The 17442-nt window shown below is 39.7% G+C and overlaps 2 protein-coding genes across 2 annotated transcripts; both read left to right on the top strand.

The window, feature by feature from the left end:
* The first annotated feature begins 914 nt into the window (after positions 1-914).
* LOC141789473 (galactose-specific lectin nattectin-like) lies at positions 915-2294 on the top strand. The gene is made up of 5 exons (XM_074668883.1): positions 915-928; positions 1413-1507; positions 1584-1715; positions 1949-2051; positions 2138-2294. The coding sequence occupies exons 2-5, from the start codon at positions 1445-1447 to the stop codon at positions 2209-2211; spliced, it is 372 nt and encodes a 123-aa protein (XP_074524984.1). The 5' UTR covers positions 915-928; positions 1413-1444; the 3' UTR covers positions 2212-2294.
* Positions 2295-9454: 7160 nt separating this feature from the next.
* Positions 9455-17157, top strand: LOC141788754 (galactose-specific lectin nattectin-like). The gene is made up of 7 exons (XM_074667811.1): positions 9455-9488; positions 10331-10384; positions 14280-14298; positions 14592-14686; positions 14787-14921; positions 16801-16912; positions 17069-17157. The coding sequence occupies exons 2-7, from the start codon at positions 10331-10333 to the stop codon at positions 17155-17157; spliced, it is 504 nt and encodes a 167-aa protein (XP_074523912.1). The 5' UTR covers positions 9455-9488.
* The last annotated feature ends 285 nt before the right edge of the window (positions 17158-17442 follow it).

Below are 17442 nucleotides of genomic sequence, written 5' to 3'. Positions count from 1 at the left end.
GTAAAATAGCAAATCATTTTCTGTTAAACACTGTAAAGAACAGTTTCTGATTTTTACGCAGATGGTGAAGACATTTCAACTTGTGTTGCTCCTCGGCTTGAGCAGTGGACTGTGGATGGGGGCAGATGTAAGTAACATCCCAAAAAGACTCAGTGAGATCTTCTGTAGCAACTCTATAACATTCACTTAATATCAGCATCATTTTTGAAATAAATGACTTATCTCATTTATTTCTGTGTCCCATCATCAACAGTCTCATCCGCGGAGGGTAAGAATACCTCTCAATAAAACTATTAATTAGAGTTGTTGTTTTTTTGTTTTATTTGCATTTTGTCCTTCTGTTCTTTTCTTTATCTTGTTTTTTATTTTTTTATATATTTTATTTTATTTTATTGCCCTGCTTTATTTGCATTTTTTCTTCTTTTCTTTTCTCTTTTTTCGTTTTTTTTTTATTTATCTTTTATTTTATTTTTTATTTTTCCCATGTTTTATTTGCATTTTGCCCTTCTTTTCTTTTATTTTTTTTTGTTTTTTGTTTTTTGTTTTTTTATTTATCTTTTATTTTATCTTTTATTTTTTCTTTGTTTATTTGCGTTTTGCCCTTTTTTTCTTTCTCCGTTTTTTTTTTATTTTAATTATTTTTTAGTTATTCTATTTTTGTATTTTTCCCACGTTTTATTTGTATTTTGTCCTTTTCTTGGGTTCACTAATATTGTATCAGGATTGACATTTCTGTTGTCTTGTATTTTACTTTTTTGAAAAAAAATGTTTTCTCAAAAAAAAAAAAAAAAAAAGTCAGCATCACATTTTAAAGGAAAGGTTGTTATCTCTTATATTTTACCCCCTGGCTTAAGCTGTATTATCTTTAGCATTTTTAATTCCCTAACTTTATCTTGTTTGCATTCACAGGGGAAATGTGGGAAAAAAGGTTGGTACATAACCATGTCTTAACTTATATAAAAGCCTGAAAAGGAAATCTGTTTTGTGGGTTTGTGTTTTAGCTTGTCTTACAAATGCTTCGCTAACAAGAAGCTCAGATTTAGCTAGCTTCAGTTTCACTTGATAAGAGTCTGTTTTCTTATCCAACTCTTGCTTTGATGCACAGCAGTCTGCATCTTAATGAATCATGCTCCAGCATCTTGCAGAAATAGAAGTCTTACATATCAGATCTGGAGGTCTCTGGCCTTCTGAACCCAGAATGCAACAGGGCGTAGGTGTGGAAGTTAACACTGACTAGAATTTAAACCTGTCAGCTCTTGTGCTGTGAAGGCGCAGACATGGACCAAACTTTAGTGGCAAAGAATTTTGAGCAACTCACTTTAAACTCTGCACTATCCCTGTAAAACCCTGACCTTTGTAAATGAAGAATGATCAATGCTTCAGGTCTGTCTGGTGTATATCTGGTGTTTCAGGAGGCTGCTGTGAGTCCTGCCCAGAGGGCTGGATGGAGATTGAAGAGCGCTGTTATTTGTTTCAAGCCACAGCAAAGGACTGGTGTGATGCTGAGGTAGTTCATGAAATAACAGAAAAACATTGCAGCTTCAAAGCTTATTTTCATTGCTCCTTTGTTTGTCCCATATTAGAAGAGTTGTATCAATAAGGGAGGAAACTTGGCTTCATTCCATGACGAAAAAGAACTTGCAGCGATCAAAAAGGTGGTGTCTGATGTTGGAAATAATGTGACCATCTGGCTTGGAGGATATGACTCAGTCCATGTGAGTGTTTTACATTCCTTTGTCATTTCTGCCTTATTTTTGGTAAAGAAATGGTCTTCTTAGTTTCATAAATATGAGCCACATCCACCTGACAAGTCCAGAAAAATGTATTTCAGGATATTAAAAGACAGAATTGGCACTGTAGGTTTATCCTGAAAGTTTTGGTTGTAATAGAGTAAAGTGAGGAGTAATGGTTTCCATCATCCACTCACTGAATACACTTTTCCTTCCAGGAGGGTTCGTGGAAATGGGCTGATGGCTCCAAGTTTGATTACACCGGCTGGCATGTAGAGTCTCCCAATAATCCAGATAAAGAAGACTGCATGCAACTGAAAAGTATGAATTGTTTTTCTGCTGATTTTTGACAAGTCAGGAATACAAAATGTCGTTTTTAAAATCTTTGTCTTGTGTTTTTTTCACAGAGGGTGGTGTCATTGATGCTGTCTGTAAGCATATGAGAGCTTTTGTTTGCTCTACAGACCCTAAGGCCTCGTAGTGGAGCTCTGAAAACTCAGCCTCTTTGATGCTTCTGATGCTTCATGAAAGATAAACTAAAATGTTTATCAATAAACCAGACTATTCAGCATCCCATCTCGCCTCTGCTTTTTTTTTTTCAAAATGCTGCCTGTTCTGTTCTTAAACTGTCAGAGTGAAATGGTATTTGAGGAGGGTTTAGTGAGAAGGTCAGAATTAAGACATCATCAGATCTGGAAACCTTAGTTGTGACTTGAAACAGAAACAGAAACTGAAATAAGTAAGACAACGAGCAAAGTTTCCAACTTGGCTCTTGAGGTAGTTGTGCACTCTGATCACCTTGCTGATTCAGCAAAATCAGAACAGGGTGTGTTAACATTGGTGTTGTGCATCTGCAAATATTGCTGACTACTGAATTAGGTTCTTTTATAGGTACCGACTGAATTCTGTCAAAAGTACCGGGTACTAATTCATGTAAAATCGAAATGTACCATGTTTAGGTACCTAAACCCGGCCTTGTGACTGTGAGGGAGTGGAAGAGTAGGAGATTTTCCATGCTGTACATGAACCTAGCATTGCAAGTTTTATATATATTGAAGAAAAAGTAAGTGAAATTAAAGAAATTTGAGATTTACTTATTATCAAATCTTATTAAAAAAAAATTTTTAACCACATGAACACAAAAAAGTACTGGAAAATGGTACCGTTGGGTATGATACCAAATGCTAGGTACTGGGCATCGGTTCCGTATTGTTTCAAATGTGAAAGGTACCCATCCCTATTGCTGACACATCACTTTCCAGCTTTCCAAAACCCAGTCTTTATAACCCAGTTTCCAGTCTTATAACCCAATTTCCAACTGATTTTAAGGGTTTGTAATTAGGGATGGGTACCTTTCACATTTGAAAGAAAATTGTACCAATTCCCGGTACCTAGCAATTGGTATCGGTACTCAACCAACCAATTTTTGGTACTTTTCTGTGTTTGCTTGCAATGCTGTGTTCATGTCCAGCATGGAAAATTGCCTATTCTTCCACTCCCTCATAGTCATAAAGATGCATTTAGTTACCTAAACATGGTACCTTTTGATTGTACGTGAATCGTTTCTTGGTACTTTTGACAGAATTTGGTTGGTTCCAAGAAAAGTACCTAATTCGGTACCCATCCCTATATACACCAGAGCTTTTTATTGAATTGAAGATGATGCGAAAACGACACATCAAGTGTTTAAGCTGGTTGTTATTGTCTAATGGAAAAAAAGTACTGTCATTTGAAATGAGGGCAACATAGCATCGTAAAAAGTTTTATAATTCATAAAAAACACCTGGAGGACTGTACCCCTCAAACAAGTTTGACTCTGTGAGTGACTGTGTTAGCTAATAGTTCAACAGTTTCAAACCAATGTAAAGACTTAAAGGATTTCATCATCTACAGATCAAAATATAAAACATTAAGAGAGAGAACAAGGACCAATAAAAACTGAATGGACGATATCTTCATCAAAACCAGATTTGGCTCTGTAGTGGAAGTCACTGCATGGAGTCAGTCACTCCCACAAACCATGACCACAGTTTCTCGCTGCATCCGGAGCTTTAGGTGACTGGACCACCCAAAGAGAAGGTCGGGGATTAACTTGATCCAGAAATCCAGAGACCTTAATTTCAGCACTACATCCTGGTGTTAGTACTTCCTTGTTGCCCCTCACAACCATTTGATGAATCATGAGACAAAGATGCCAAATAGTGGTCAACAGCAGGAAAATATTTCACCCCTCGGACAACAGGAACGTTTTTCTTCTTTTTCTGAATGTTTGCCGATAATGCCAAAGAATGGTAAAAAATTCCCCTGTTATAACTTTTTAAAAACATGCTCGAGGCAATAAACTTGAAATACACTTTCATTTTTCAATAAAACTTCAAATGTATGAGTTTCATTGCTAGAGTTATTTTTGCAACATTTCCAGTGACATACAAGGATTTAAATGAAAAAACGTTTATGTTTAGGGGGGAGGTGGGTAAATGTATGACAAAAAGCAATCATCATATCACACAGGTTAAAATAAAGTTACCTCAGAGACTGAAAACATTGACAGCACATTGCTTGGGTGGTTTTCCTTTGTAGAATAGTTTTCAGGTCTCCACATTCATGTTGCACTGTGTTTAAATGTTTCTCCAAGGAGCTATGTGCCCTTTACTAAAGGCTATGGATATATATAACTTAAAAATGATTGTTATATAAATATTGTCATGAATCCCTTTGAGTTATGCAAACAATGGGTGAAAGGTGCATAAAGAAGGCTTCTTGCCAAACGAGTAAAAGCATCCTCTCATCTGATCATCAGTGCAAGATAAGGGTCTGAATCTTACCTTTGGTTCCCAGTTCCAGTTGTCATGTTATATCTCAGTATTCTCGTGTACCAGGTCTGGTTTTATTTTCTGAAGCCAAATGTCAGTTTTCTTCCATGAGCCTTTAACACTGTCACGTGGTAATAGATTGTGTGTGAAATTTTCTTGAAGGCATCTATTATCTTGGCATCACAATAAAAGTAGCACACACGACTTAAGCCACTTTAAAATACATTCGTGCCCAAAGTGCCAACACTCACTTCTTTCATTAAACCATCAACAGTCAACAGGAAAGTCTCAAGAGAGAAATTTGTTTGGGCCTTTTGCCACTGCTGCAACCACATACATCCTTACCAGGACAGTAAGATAGGGACAAAAACAAAGTGCTAACTGATGCAAATACACTGATCATCCAGGCTCATTGATGAGGTTTCCAAACCACGCTATGATGCTGTATTTAATTAAACTCTCTAAGACCGCCCGATAAAGCATCAACATAAACTTCTGGTCAACACCATGATGTCTGAGGCGGCATAAGAAATGCAGCTACAAAGGCTGTCAACATGTGTGCTCCAAGAGAGCGCATTGTCTTTAAAAACAAAAAGGCATTTGTATGACTGCACCTGGGCAATGGCTTAATTGCGGATGACCACAGGCCTATGGTCCCCCACCCCCCGTGGGTCAAACACCATGTCCTCAGTCTTTGTAACGTTCAGTACAAGACAGTGGTGGTTTTCGTCCTGGCTGTGGAACACTGGACCAGCTCTTTACCCTTGCAAGGATCCTCATGTGCTTTGTGGACTTGGAGAAGGCTTTCGACCATGTCCCCAGAGGTATCTTGTGGTGTGTGCTTCGTGAATATGAAGTCAATGGCCCGCTGTTACAGCTGTCCAGTCTCCGTATTTCTGGAGTAAGAGCTTGGTTCCCAGTTCTCGTTCCCAGTCAGGGTTGGACTCTGCCAGGGCTGCCCTTTGTCACCGTTTCTGTTCATTACTTTTATGGACAGGATTTCTAGGCGCAGTCAAGTGACGGAGGGAGTCAGGTTCGGGGGTCTCAGGTTCCCATCTCTGCTTTTTATGGATCATGTGGTCCTGTTGGCCTCATCGAACACTGACCTCCAGCTCGCATTAGGGCGGTTTGCAGCCGGGATGAAGATCAGCACGTCTAAGTCCGAGGCCATAAAAGGGTGGACTGCCCACTCTAGGTTGGGAGAGAGTCTTTGCCCCAAGTGAAGGAGTTCAAGTATCTCGGGGCCTTGTTCACGAGTGAGTGGAAAATGGAGCGAGAGATTGACAGACGGATTGGGGTGGCGTCGCCAGTGATGCGGACGCTATACTGGTCTGTTGTGGTGAAGAGAGAGCTGAGTCAGAAGGCACGGCCATACGTTCCAACCCTCACCTATGGCCACGAGCTGTGGGTAGTGACCTAAAGAACAAGATGGCAGATACAAGTGGCTGAAAAGAGCTTCCTCCTCAGGGTGTCTAGGCTCAGCCTTAGAGATAGGGTTCGGAGCTTGGACATCCGGGAGAGGCTTGGAGTACAGCCCCTGCTCCTCCACTTCAAGAGGAGCCAGATGAGGTGGTTCGGGCATCTGCTGAGGATGTATCCTGGACGCCTCCCTGGGGAGGTGTTCCGGGCATGTCCAACTAGGAGGAGACCCCGGGGCAGACCCAGGACACAGTCCTACTGTGTTTGGTTCTGACTCTGATCAGCAGGGTTTCTCAGTCGAGGGCAGTAGAAGGAAGCAAGACAGTGACGAAGGCCATTTGGAAAAAATGATATAGAAGGATAGATAAGCTGTGTAGCACAGCACTTAGCCTGTTAGCATGGAGGATATTCAGCCTGTGCTAGTTTTGATCATGCTGCAAAGATGGATGCAGATGGATTTGTCTACACTTACAAGGAATCAAGCGTTTTATCCCCCAAAACTTACCCTAGTTTCTATGGTCGAAGGGCAGTTCATTCTTCCAACACAAACTAGTTACACTGAAGGGATAAAGTTCTTACATGGCATGAAAGTTTGGTAACCTCTGGGTTTATTGAACCACTTTGTGATAGCTTTCATCGCTCACTGACTGACAGGGGAATTTATGGAAGTGGAGCGACCGCTCAAAGTTTGGATTCACAGCTCGGGCCCCAAATGAGCCAAACAGTGGTGATGACCTGGAGCACTGCATCAATCCATAATCAGTCTTACATCTTGATAACATCATTTCTGTGAGATTCACTGAAATGCAACAATAAACTAGTCCTAAGAATCTAACTCTTTTCTTCTTGTGTTCAACCATTAACCAGTGTCCTTCATACAGTTAATTCTGCAGGTTCGTTCAACACTTGACAGCGGAGTTTCTTTAGAAAGATTTCCCCATATGACCTGTTCTTAATTCTTCATATGCTGTTTAAACTGAATGGATGACTTGGATTGAATGCCGGGTGTGTCTGGAACATCTAACTGTATAATTAGTAGGTGTGTTGGCTGACATTTTACCACTGTTTTTGCTTTGTTTTTCAAACCTTTTGTGAGGTCTGGCTGCTAAAAGAACTTTGCTTGTTATTAAATAAGCTCTGGTTTCGTAAGAGACAAAGGGACGTACAGTGGGGAACGCGTCAACTTTTTTCTCAACTCATTTATTTCCAAAGATGCAATTTACACAACATTTCTACCAGACATTGGTATTAACTCAAATAATCCACACATGAAAAGAAATCACAACGTTCAGGTCCATAAATAATGATTATGGTGAACTAAGTACGATAAAACGCTAACTGAGACTCATCTAATACTTAGTGGAGAAGCCTTTGTTTGCAATGACAGCTTCCAGAAGCTTCTTGTATGTTTGAACTAATGGCCCACACTGCTCAGGTGTGATTTTGGCCCATTCCTCTGCACAGATTGTCTTTAAATCTGGAATATTCTTTGGTGCCCTCTGGTGAACCCTTTTCTTTACTTCTTTCCACAAATGTTCAGTTGGATTGAAGTCAGGTGATTGACTAGGCCGTTCTAACAGATTGATTTTCTTTTTCTGAAACCATTTGAGAGTCAACTTTGCCGTGTGCTTTGGATGGTTGTCCTGCTGGAAGGTCCAGCCACGTCTCATCTTCATCATCCTGGTGGATGGCAGCAGATTCAGATCAAGAATTTCCCCATACATGGCTCCATTCATTGCTCCGTCAGTTATATGAAGTTTGCCAACACCATGAGATGAGAAACAACCCCATGCCATGATGCTTCCACCTCCAAACTTCACTGTTGGTGTAGTGTTTTTTGGCTGATGTGCAGAGCCATTTCTCCTCCAAACATGGTCTGTAGTATGACAGCCCAAAAGTTCAGTTTTGGTCTCATCTGACCAGACAACATTCTCCCAGTATTCTACAGGCTTGTCAAGATGCTGTTTAGCAAACTTTAAACCAGCTTCAACATGCCTTTTCTTGAGGAATGGAGTCTTGTGGGCTGAGCGTCCATAGAGGCCATGGTGGTGGAGTGCATTGCCTATTGTTTTCTCTGTAACAATTGTACCTGCTGCCTCCAAGTCTTTCTGGAGCACTTTCAGGGTGGTCCTTGGCTGGTTGAGTACTCTTCTGACTATCTTTCTGACTCCCTGGTCAGAAATCTCGCAAGGAGTTGGAATATAATATAAAAATCTTCTAGGAGCTCTTTGCCTTTACCCATCATGAGGTGTGTGGTATTTACCTGCTTGGTGAAAAAAACACCTTTTTTATAGGACCATCAATTTGCTCTAGCCCAGCTGATGTTGGTTTGCACTAATTGGAAGTTCAATTAATAATTACTGACAGATTTCAGGTGGTATGGTGCATTTCCTTGCCAAAGTATACAGCCTTTCCATGGTGTGTTCAATACTTTTCCCTGTGTTAACGTACTTAATTCCACATAATCATTATTTATGGACCTGAACGTTGTGATTTCTTTTCATGTGTGGATTATTTGACTTAATACCAATGTCAAATGACGACCAATGTACACATTCAGTTTTGCTGTCGTTACATGGCAGCCACTGCTTGTTGTCACTTATGCAGCTATGTAATTTATTGAGTGCAGAAACTTCCTTTGAGTTCAGAGGCAAATATAACTGTAGATCATCCGCATAAAGGTGAAACAACACTTGCTTTGCAATGACTGCCCCCAATGGAAGCAAAAACAGAGTACAGTACCAGCACTGTGGGGGTTCCCAGCATCCGTGGACAGGGTGATATCCTTGTGAACCTTTAGCAATGCTGACTATGTACTATGTCGGGATCTGAAACCAGATTGAAATTTATCAAAGATGGAGTTTGATTCTAAAAATGACTGTAGTTGAATAAGAAAACAACCTTAGAGAGAAAAAGGCAGGTGGGATACAGGTCTAAAATTAGACAGCACAGAGGGACTCTGACAATGTTGCTGCTGTAAAGCACTTTGGTGAACTGTGTTGTTTTTAAATGTGCTCTATCAACACCATTGGAATAGATTGGATTGGAAGGTGCCAACTATAGGACTTGAGCCTAAAATACAGCTTCTGCAAAACATGCTAGATAAAGGAGCTATGTGATAAATTATGTAGGACGTTTCAGGCTCCTTCTTCGAGCTGCTGAATGTTTAAATGTCACATATTACTGATGTTGACTTACCTAGGCATTGTTGGAGACACATCCTGTCACATTCCTGTCCATTATTTGAGATCATGTCCTTGTTTTCTCTCATTCACATATCATCAAGTCATCAGCTATAACATTCAACATACAACACAAATATTTCCTAAGGCTAACCTTTACCTAAGGCTGTGGCAAAACTTCTATCATCACTGAACGCGGTGCCAACATTGTCCACTATTTACCTGATGGCATGCAAATTTCTGCATTGTACCTCCAGAGAAAGGTATATAAAGAGTCGTTTTTTCAGCTGCACATCGGCTGAATATCTTCACAAAACAGGTCTTTTTCTGATCTTCACAACAAGGTAAGTTGAGATACTTGAATCATAAGATTAGATTTCAATGTAGATTTTGATCAGTGTGTCCTTCTGAGATATTCCTAAATATGAGAATGCATTCAGCTGTGTTTAACCCAAAGACATATCCTCATGTTGTCACTCTTTTAAGTCAAACTAGAGTCACTAGGGTAAAAATATGCCTGTACCAAAAGTTACAGATGGGATTACCTAAATTTAAGAAGAGTCGTTGAGATATCAGCGCTTATAAGAGTGAAAAAGAAAGGAAAGAGAAAAGAAAAAATTGTTCGAAAAGGAAGTAGACTTTAAGTGAGCTCCTTGGGTGTAAAACTCAGAGGAGTAAACACGACAAATCCAGTGCAGTGATTGTGTTTGCACTCCCGTCTGCAGGTCAACAGAGCAATGCCGCAGTGCAGCTGTGTATAAAGAGTTCAGTAAGAAATCAAGCTGCACAAAGAAATCTAAAGAGCTGCAACAGAAGATTTAGTTATTATTGCATAATGAGAAATCCTGCTGAACAGTCGGCGTGTTTCTTTGGGCATTGCAACTTACTGAAAAGACATGATGTTGAAATAGATTAGGCTGACGTTACTGACTTTGTAAGTCCGGTATTGGTGGGAAACTTGTTTCTCACATGGTCCAACCAAGCTTCCTCTCTGAGATTGTTGTTCCTTTATTCCTAAAATGATTGTTTATAATCTCAGTTTGGAGATCCCTGAGAGCTTACTTACAAATAAAACAAGCTAAAAGGCTTTGGCGTTGGCACAGTCTGAATAAACAACATATTGTCACTTTAACATTTTGAAATGAGGACATAACGTAGCTTTTAACCAAATTTGACCTTTTCACAGATGGCCTTGGTGTTTTATCTCGTTGTGGCTTTCGGGCTGTGGCTGGGCGCAGATGTAAGTTTGATCAGCAGCTTTGCTTTGCTTAAATTGTATCTGTCAGGGCCATGGACTGTAAAAAATAAAAAATGGAGATCATCTTGCTTAGCTTGATGCCAGCTGCTCCCCCTGGTGGCTGGCTGCAGTATAGGTCAAAAACTCTGTCTCTTTAGTCGTTCAAGATGAGCTGTGGTCAAACTTTTAAGAATAGAAGCACGGGGCCCAGATGGCCTAGCGCTTTAGGTCCCGCCCCATGAGTCTGGGTGGCTTGGGATCAATTCCAGCCCGAGGCCTGTTTCTCGCATGTCGCTCCCCATTCTTGGTCTTGGTCTTGGTCTTGTTACGACCCAGTTTAGAGGCACTGGGAATAACATAAAGTGACATAAAGTTGCAGTTTTTGAACCAAAATTTAATTTGCAGGGTTTTTTAACCTACTTGGGTTACCTCAGGGACAAGGTTATAATAGTTAACTAAAACTAAACTAAAAACGAAAACTAAAATTTAAAATACATTGCAGTTAACTCAAACTAATAAAAACTAGAAAAGAAAACAAAAACGATAAGTCAACTAAAACTGTATCTTGTGTTCACAAAACTAACTGAAACTAACCAAAGTTATCGACAAAATGTTCTAGTTATCGTTTCGGACAATATTAATGGGTCTTTAGGATTTAAATTAATCCGACACATTTTCCCAACCAATTTTACAACAGTTTTCGGCAGTTGTCAGCACCGTATGGCACCATCATAGGGACGTACAGGGACGTGCTTCTTTACTGCACTGAATGGCTGTGCGCTGTGCTGCAACGAAACGTAGTGGAGCAATGAATCAGAGCATCTGTAATAGTTTAATTTCATGTGAGTCTGACTTTATTGTTACAGAGTCCAAGTTTGTAATTATTAAAGCTCATATTATATTGTTTTATATCAGTTATGTTTACATTATTTTTATGTAATGTATGTTAACCTTTTTTATATAATTTATAGTTATATTTTTTCTATTAAGTTTATATTATTTTCTTGTGATGAAGGCAGCAGCCAACAGTGCAGTATCAGCATTGACTGAGCAGTGAGCACTATGTTGGACTTGAAAATAAAAAGTATTACAAAATATTTACTCTGAAACTAAACTAAAAGTAAGCCTTGCTGCAAAAATCAAAACTAAATAAAAACTAGAATGCCCGCTGCAAACCTAATTAAAACTAAACTGTAATGGGAAAAAAATGTCAAAACTAACTAAAACTAAATTATAATGACAATCCAAAACTATTATAACCTTGCTCAGGGAGACACAGCAAAGACAAAGAAAAAAACAAAATCACCCTGATAAATCAAAACACCTTACCCCTTTCTACAACAACAAAAAACAAAACAAAACATACAAAACCTGAGACTGACTCCCCTCCCCTACTTACCAAGACTGCTATTTTAAATTCTAACATTAACAAGAAGTCACTGATCTTTTATCATAAGGAGCACACGCAACACTCAAAACTGCTTCAAACGAATCGCGGCGCTGAGGCAAGAGGGCCGGCGTCCAAACTGCCCCTTTGAAAACCCCGTCCTCAGACTCCAGCCAATTGCGCTCCGCCACGTCACGGCCTTCCATCAGGTATTAGCAGGGCTTGACATTAACACCCAATTCCAGTTGTGGCGGGTAACGCTGTCACTCCTAGTAGTCACTTTGGCGGGTTGAATTATTTAACTGTAGTTTTCTGAAACGGCATCTGAAATAATAAACCCATTGCAGTATGAGACTACGACACTACAACTCCCATGAGCACTGCTTGCACACAGTGTTTGCTCATTGGTCTATTCGCTAAGGTGCCCTCATCTCCAGTTTCCGTCCGTGACAGCTCCCGGTGTTTAGCGTCTGATAACGTGATTTAAAAGTTCACTCACGTCTTTTTCACAGATTCCAGGGTTTAAGTCACAAACTAGCGCTAAAACTCCCGTAACTTTTTAAAAGTGAGGACATTTTCGGAAGGAGCTCATTTAAGCTCACACTGCACTGATCTCACCAGTAACACTCACCTAGAGCAGAGGAGAGGAGAGGAGAGGAGAGGAGAGGAGAGGAGAGGAGAGGAGAGGAGAGGAGAGGAGCACCCATAGAGAAGAGAAACTCACAGATATGAGGAGCTGTAGGAACAATTTTTAAACCTCTTAATATACAAACACTTATTCAAGTTATGTGTAAAAAGTTCACCCTGGAAATACTGTTAACAAACCAAATCAGTCTAAATAAATGAAACTTATGGTCCAGTGTGACTTATATATGCTTTTTTTTGTCTTCATGACACATTTTTTTACTGACACAACTTCAAAAAAAAAAGTATGATTATACTACGAAGTGACTTACAGTCCAGAAAGTATGGTACTTACTTTATTACTGAAAAATTACTGTTGTAAATAAATATTTAAGCAGACAGTGTTTCTAGCTAGATTTCCAGTTTGGTTTTTATTTTTTTAATTAATCTTCAACCTTTACAACTTTCATTGCACTAATGAACTCCTCCTTTAATTACTTTGTTTCAATAGTCTGCATATTTTTATATTTAAGGAGCACGACCGTTTCAGAGCTGAATACCTGATTTATGTAGTCTTGATTTGAGTGTGCACAGGGGTCACTTACATTTAAAATGGTTGTAAATTTAGTTCAGGTAATAATTAGCACGTCATCATCCACCTTAATCATGTTTAACAATAATTGTTCAACAACAAAATTGTGGCTAGTGAAAATGCTGAGTGGCAAGTAACTCTGGGAAACCACTAACTACAGTGGCTGGTGAGCATAAATGTTAATTTTAAGCCCTGGTTAATAGAGAGTAAAAACTGCATTAAATGATGAGTGACAGCTGCCGTTCTTATGTACCGTTTGAGGCAACAGTAAAACATGTTGGGAGGTAGAGCCAAGAAGGGGAGGAGACTGAAAGTCAAAGTATGGGAGAAGAGATTCATCTGGTTACGCTCACTGTACAGTACAAATAAGGCTTGGTGCATTGATTTACAAAGGATATCACACAGTACACGCCTCAAAACATGACCAAAGAGTAAAAAGAAGACTTGGTACACTGTTCTAACATCACACGATGAGCTATTTTACACGCTGCGCAACACACACTTACACATATAGAGTACAAACACAAGACGTTACTCCATTCTAAAAAGTTGATTACACATCGTCAACAATGTGCGCTTATGCCATACATCTGCTCCGCTATCTTGTGTGTATTCGTGGTCTTCCTTAAATGCCTGAGTGAAATTACCGTAAAACCCAAATATCGACTGAAACAGCACAGTCTTAGCTTTCACAAACCATTGTTTTTTTTTCTGATTGTGTAAACTGTTAAGGAATTACGGTCCTTCAAACTGCAATGTGTTGGCAAATTCTGTCAAAAGTACCAGGTACCTATTCATGGAAAATCAAAAGGTACCATGTTTAAGTACCTAAATGCATCCTTGTGCCTGTGAGGGAAAGGGAGAGTAGGAGATTTTCTATACTGGGCATGAACACAGCATTACAGGGCTACATATTGAAGAATAAAAATGTTAAATTGTAAAGAATGAACATTTTATTATCACACAGGGGGTGACAGGGGTGTTTTGGTTTCAAATCCATACAGAGGTAAAAGGCGTAGCAAAAAAAACGATTAATGGTTAAAAAAGACGCCCATTCTTCCCAGTTCAACTTTTTATCGATGATTTGATTTATGCAGAGACTTTAAAATTCCTTAATGTGCTATTTTTTGTTTAGGCATGCACTTTTTTAAGGTATATTTTTACTAATGTGGAAAAATAATTATGTAATTCTAATCATTATACTCCTGCACAGGATGATAATCCTGCTTTAATCTTGTGAGTACTCATGAAACAGGTCTCAACTCTGACAGCAATTTTGTTTTTGGCATTCGCAGGCGAAATGTAACAAAAAAGGTTGGTACTTCTTTCTCCTTTTCACGGCAGACACAAAGATCCTCTGTTTCTGAGGTTAAATCATAAGTCAGGATTGAAAATTGTGATTATTATTTGTTTCTATTAAAAATGTAACAAAGTAATGATTGTAAAGGGTGAAAGTAGATGTTTGCATGCGTGTATTTTGAAAAAGTTGCTCTGGGTAGATTTTTAAATGGGTGAAGTGAGTCAGAGATGTGGATGTTTTGTTGTGTATCTTATGTCTGATTGGTATTTTCATGTGCTGTATTTCTAAAACAACATATTTGTTGCAGCGCGCTGCTGTATGGCCTGCCCCCAAGGTTGGACTGAGTATAACTCTCGCTGTTTTAAGTTCTTCTATGAGGAAAAGAGTTGGGACAATGCTGAGGTAAAAAAATAAGTCAGCACTGCTCATGGCATGTTTCTGCTGCAAGACATATTCTTGTTATGGTCTCATTTCACTCAGTGTCTTTTTCGTCTTCCTGTAGAATGAATGCATCAAGCTTGGAGGAAATCTTGCTTCGATCCACACCGAAGCGGATTTAGACGCACTCTTAGGCATGATAAAAACGTCGACAGGCAAGAATAAGCAGACATGGGTTGGCGGGCATGATACAGTCAAGGTGAGCGTTTTACACAGCGTTCTTTAGTTCTTTAGTAGGACTAAAGTGTTAGTGACAAACACAATATGCTTGGTGGAGGTCTGCGCTCTCTGAGTGCTTTTCTAGTTCCAAACGCTGTCCTTGTGTCACCATCACACATACAGCAGAGAAAATAAGTACTGAACGTGTCAACTTTTTTATCATTACATTTATTTCCAAATCTGCAATTCAAACAAAATTTCTCCCAGACATTGGTATTAACTCAAATAATCCACACATGAATCTGTCAGTAATTATTACTTGAACTTCCAATTAGTGCAAACCAACATCAGCTGGGCTAGAGCAAATTGATGGTCCTATAAAAAAGGTGTTTTTTTCACCAAGCAGTTAAATACCACACACCTCATGATGGGTAAAGGCAAAGAGCTCTCTGAAGACATTCACAACCTGATTGTTGCTCAGCATCAGAATGGAACTGGTTACAGACTTATATCAAAGCACCTGAATATTCCAGTCAGCACCGTTGGGGCCATTATTCACAAGTGGAAGAAGCACCACCTTACCATCAACAGGCCACACACAGGAGCTCCTTGAAGATTTCTGACCAGGGAGTCAGAAAGATAGTCAGAAGAGTACTCAACGAGCCAAGGACCACCCTGAAAGTGCTCCAGGAAGACTTGGAGGCAGCAGGTACAATTGTTACAGAGAAAACAATAGGCAATGCACTCCACCCCCATGGCCTCTATGGACGCTCAGCCCGCAAGACTCCATTCCTCAAGAAAAGGCATGTTGAAGCTGGTTTAAAGTTTGATCAACAGCATCTTGACAAGCCTGTAGAATACTGGGAGAATGTTGTCTGGTCAGATGAGACCAAAACTGAACTTTTGGGCTGTCATACTACATACCATGTTTGGAGGAGAAATGGCTTTGCACATCAGCCAAAAAACACTACACCAACAGTGAAGTTTGGAGGTGGAAGCATCATGGCATGGGGTTGTTTCTCATCTCATGGTGTTGGCAAACTTCATATAACTGACGGAGCAATGAATGGAGCCATGTATGGGGAAATTCTTGATCTGAATCTGCTGCCATCCACCAGGATGATGAAGATGAGACGTGGCTGGACCTTCCAGCAGGACAACCATCCAAAGCACACGGCAAAGTTGACTCTCAAATGGTTTCAAAGAAAGAAAATCAATCTGTTAGAATGGCCTAGTAAATCACCTGACTTCAATCCAACTGAACATTTGTGGAAAGAAGTAAAGAAAAGGGTTCACCAGAGGGCACCAAAGAATATTCCAGATTTAAAGACAATCTGTGCAGAGGAATGGGCCAAAATCACACCTGAGCAGTGTGGGCCATTAGTTCAAACATACAAGAAGCTTCTGGAAGCTGTCACTGCAAACAAAGGCTTCTCCACTAAGTATTAGATGAGTCTCAGTTAGCGTGTTCAATACTTTTTTCCTGTGTTATCGCACTTAATTCACCATAATCATTATTTATGGACCTGAACGTTGTGATTTCTTTTCATGTGTGGATTATTTGAGTTAATACCAATGTCTGGGAGAAATTTTGTTTGAATTGTATCTTTTGAAATAAATGTGATGATCGCCGTGGCTTGTTCTCCCAAAAAAGTGGGCCACCTGAAAATTGTTTTGGGAAACACTGCTTTAGAAGGGGGAGCAGTCTGCTGTTTGACTGCTCCAATCTGTTTGCACAATCAAAATCAGCACAGACCAAATATCCTCCATGCTAACAGGCTAACTACAGTGCTACATGGCTTGTCTGTCTCATTCTATCATTATCCTTATTATCCTTGTGTTACTTTTGCTGAAAGGCCTTTTTTGTCATCTTACCACCCTGCAAATCATTCACTGACGCCACCATCCTTTTCTTTCAGGAGAATTGCTGGAGGTGGAGTGATGGGACCCCCTTTAATTTTACATGGTGGGGAAACAAGGAGCCAAACAACTTTAAGGATGCTGAACATTGCATGGAACTGAACTTTAGTAGTAAGAAATTAACTTTTTAAATTTATATTCATCGGTTTCTACTCCATTGCGAATATAAAACTGTTTTCATTTGTGTTTTTTTTTAACTCTAATATGATTCATAAAAGTCAAGCAGACTACATGTGTGAAGCCTTCGTGCTGTGTTTCTACCCACAGAGAACCCACAACACCCCAATGACTGGAAATGTAAAGACGAAAGATCTTACATCTGTGGACGGGACATGGAAGTCAAGGACTTACAATGAGACGGTCCTGTCTCCAGCGCTCTTTGACTGATGCCACGTCCTGGCTGATTTCAGTGCATAAAGATCTACTGACATGTCTGATTCACTGAAATATACCTTAATAAACCAAACATCTCCAGCATGAGTCAGAGCATTGTGTTTTATATCACTGATCCAGTAACCAAAGGACACAAAGCAGAGGATATGAGAGGCTGGGTTCACCCTGGAGGGGTTGCCAGTGAATCTCCGAGTCTAGCCTTAGACAGCCTTTTTCAAAACCATTTCCTCAGCAAGATCAGATCTCAT

This window comes from Halichoeres trimaculatus, unplaced genomic scaffold, assembly GCF_033239565.1.
Source record: "Halichoeres trimaculatus isolate MK-OKI-2021-1 unplaced genomic scaffold, fHalTri1.1 fHalTri1_scaffold_4, whole genome shotgun sequence".
NCBI lineage: Eukaryota > Metazoa > Chordata > Actinopteri > Labriformes > Labridae > Halichoeres > Halichoeres trimaculatus.
This window is presented reverse-complemented; position numbering and strand designations above follow the sequence as displayed.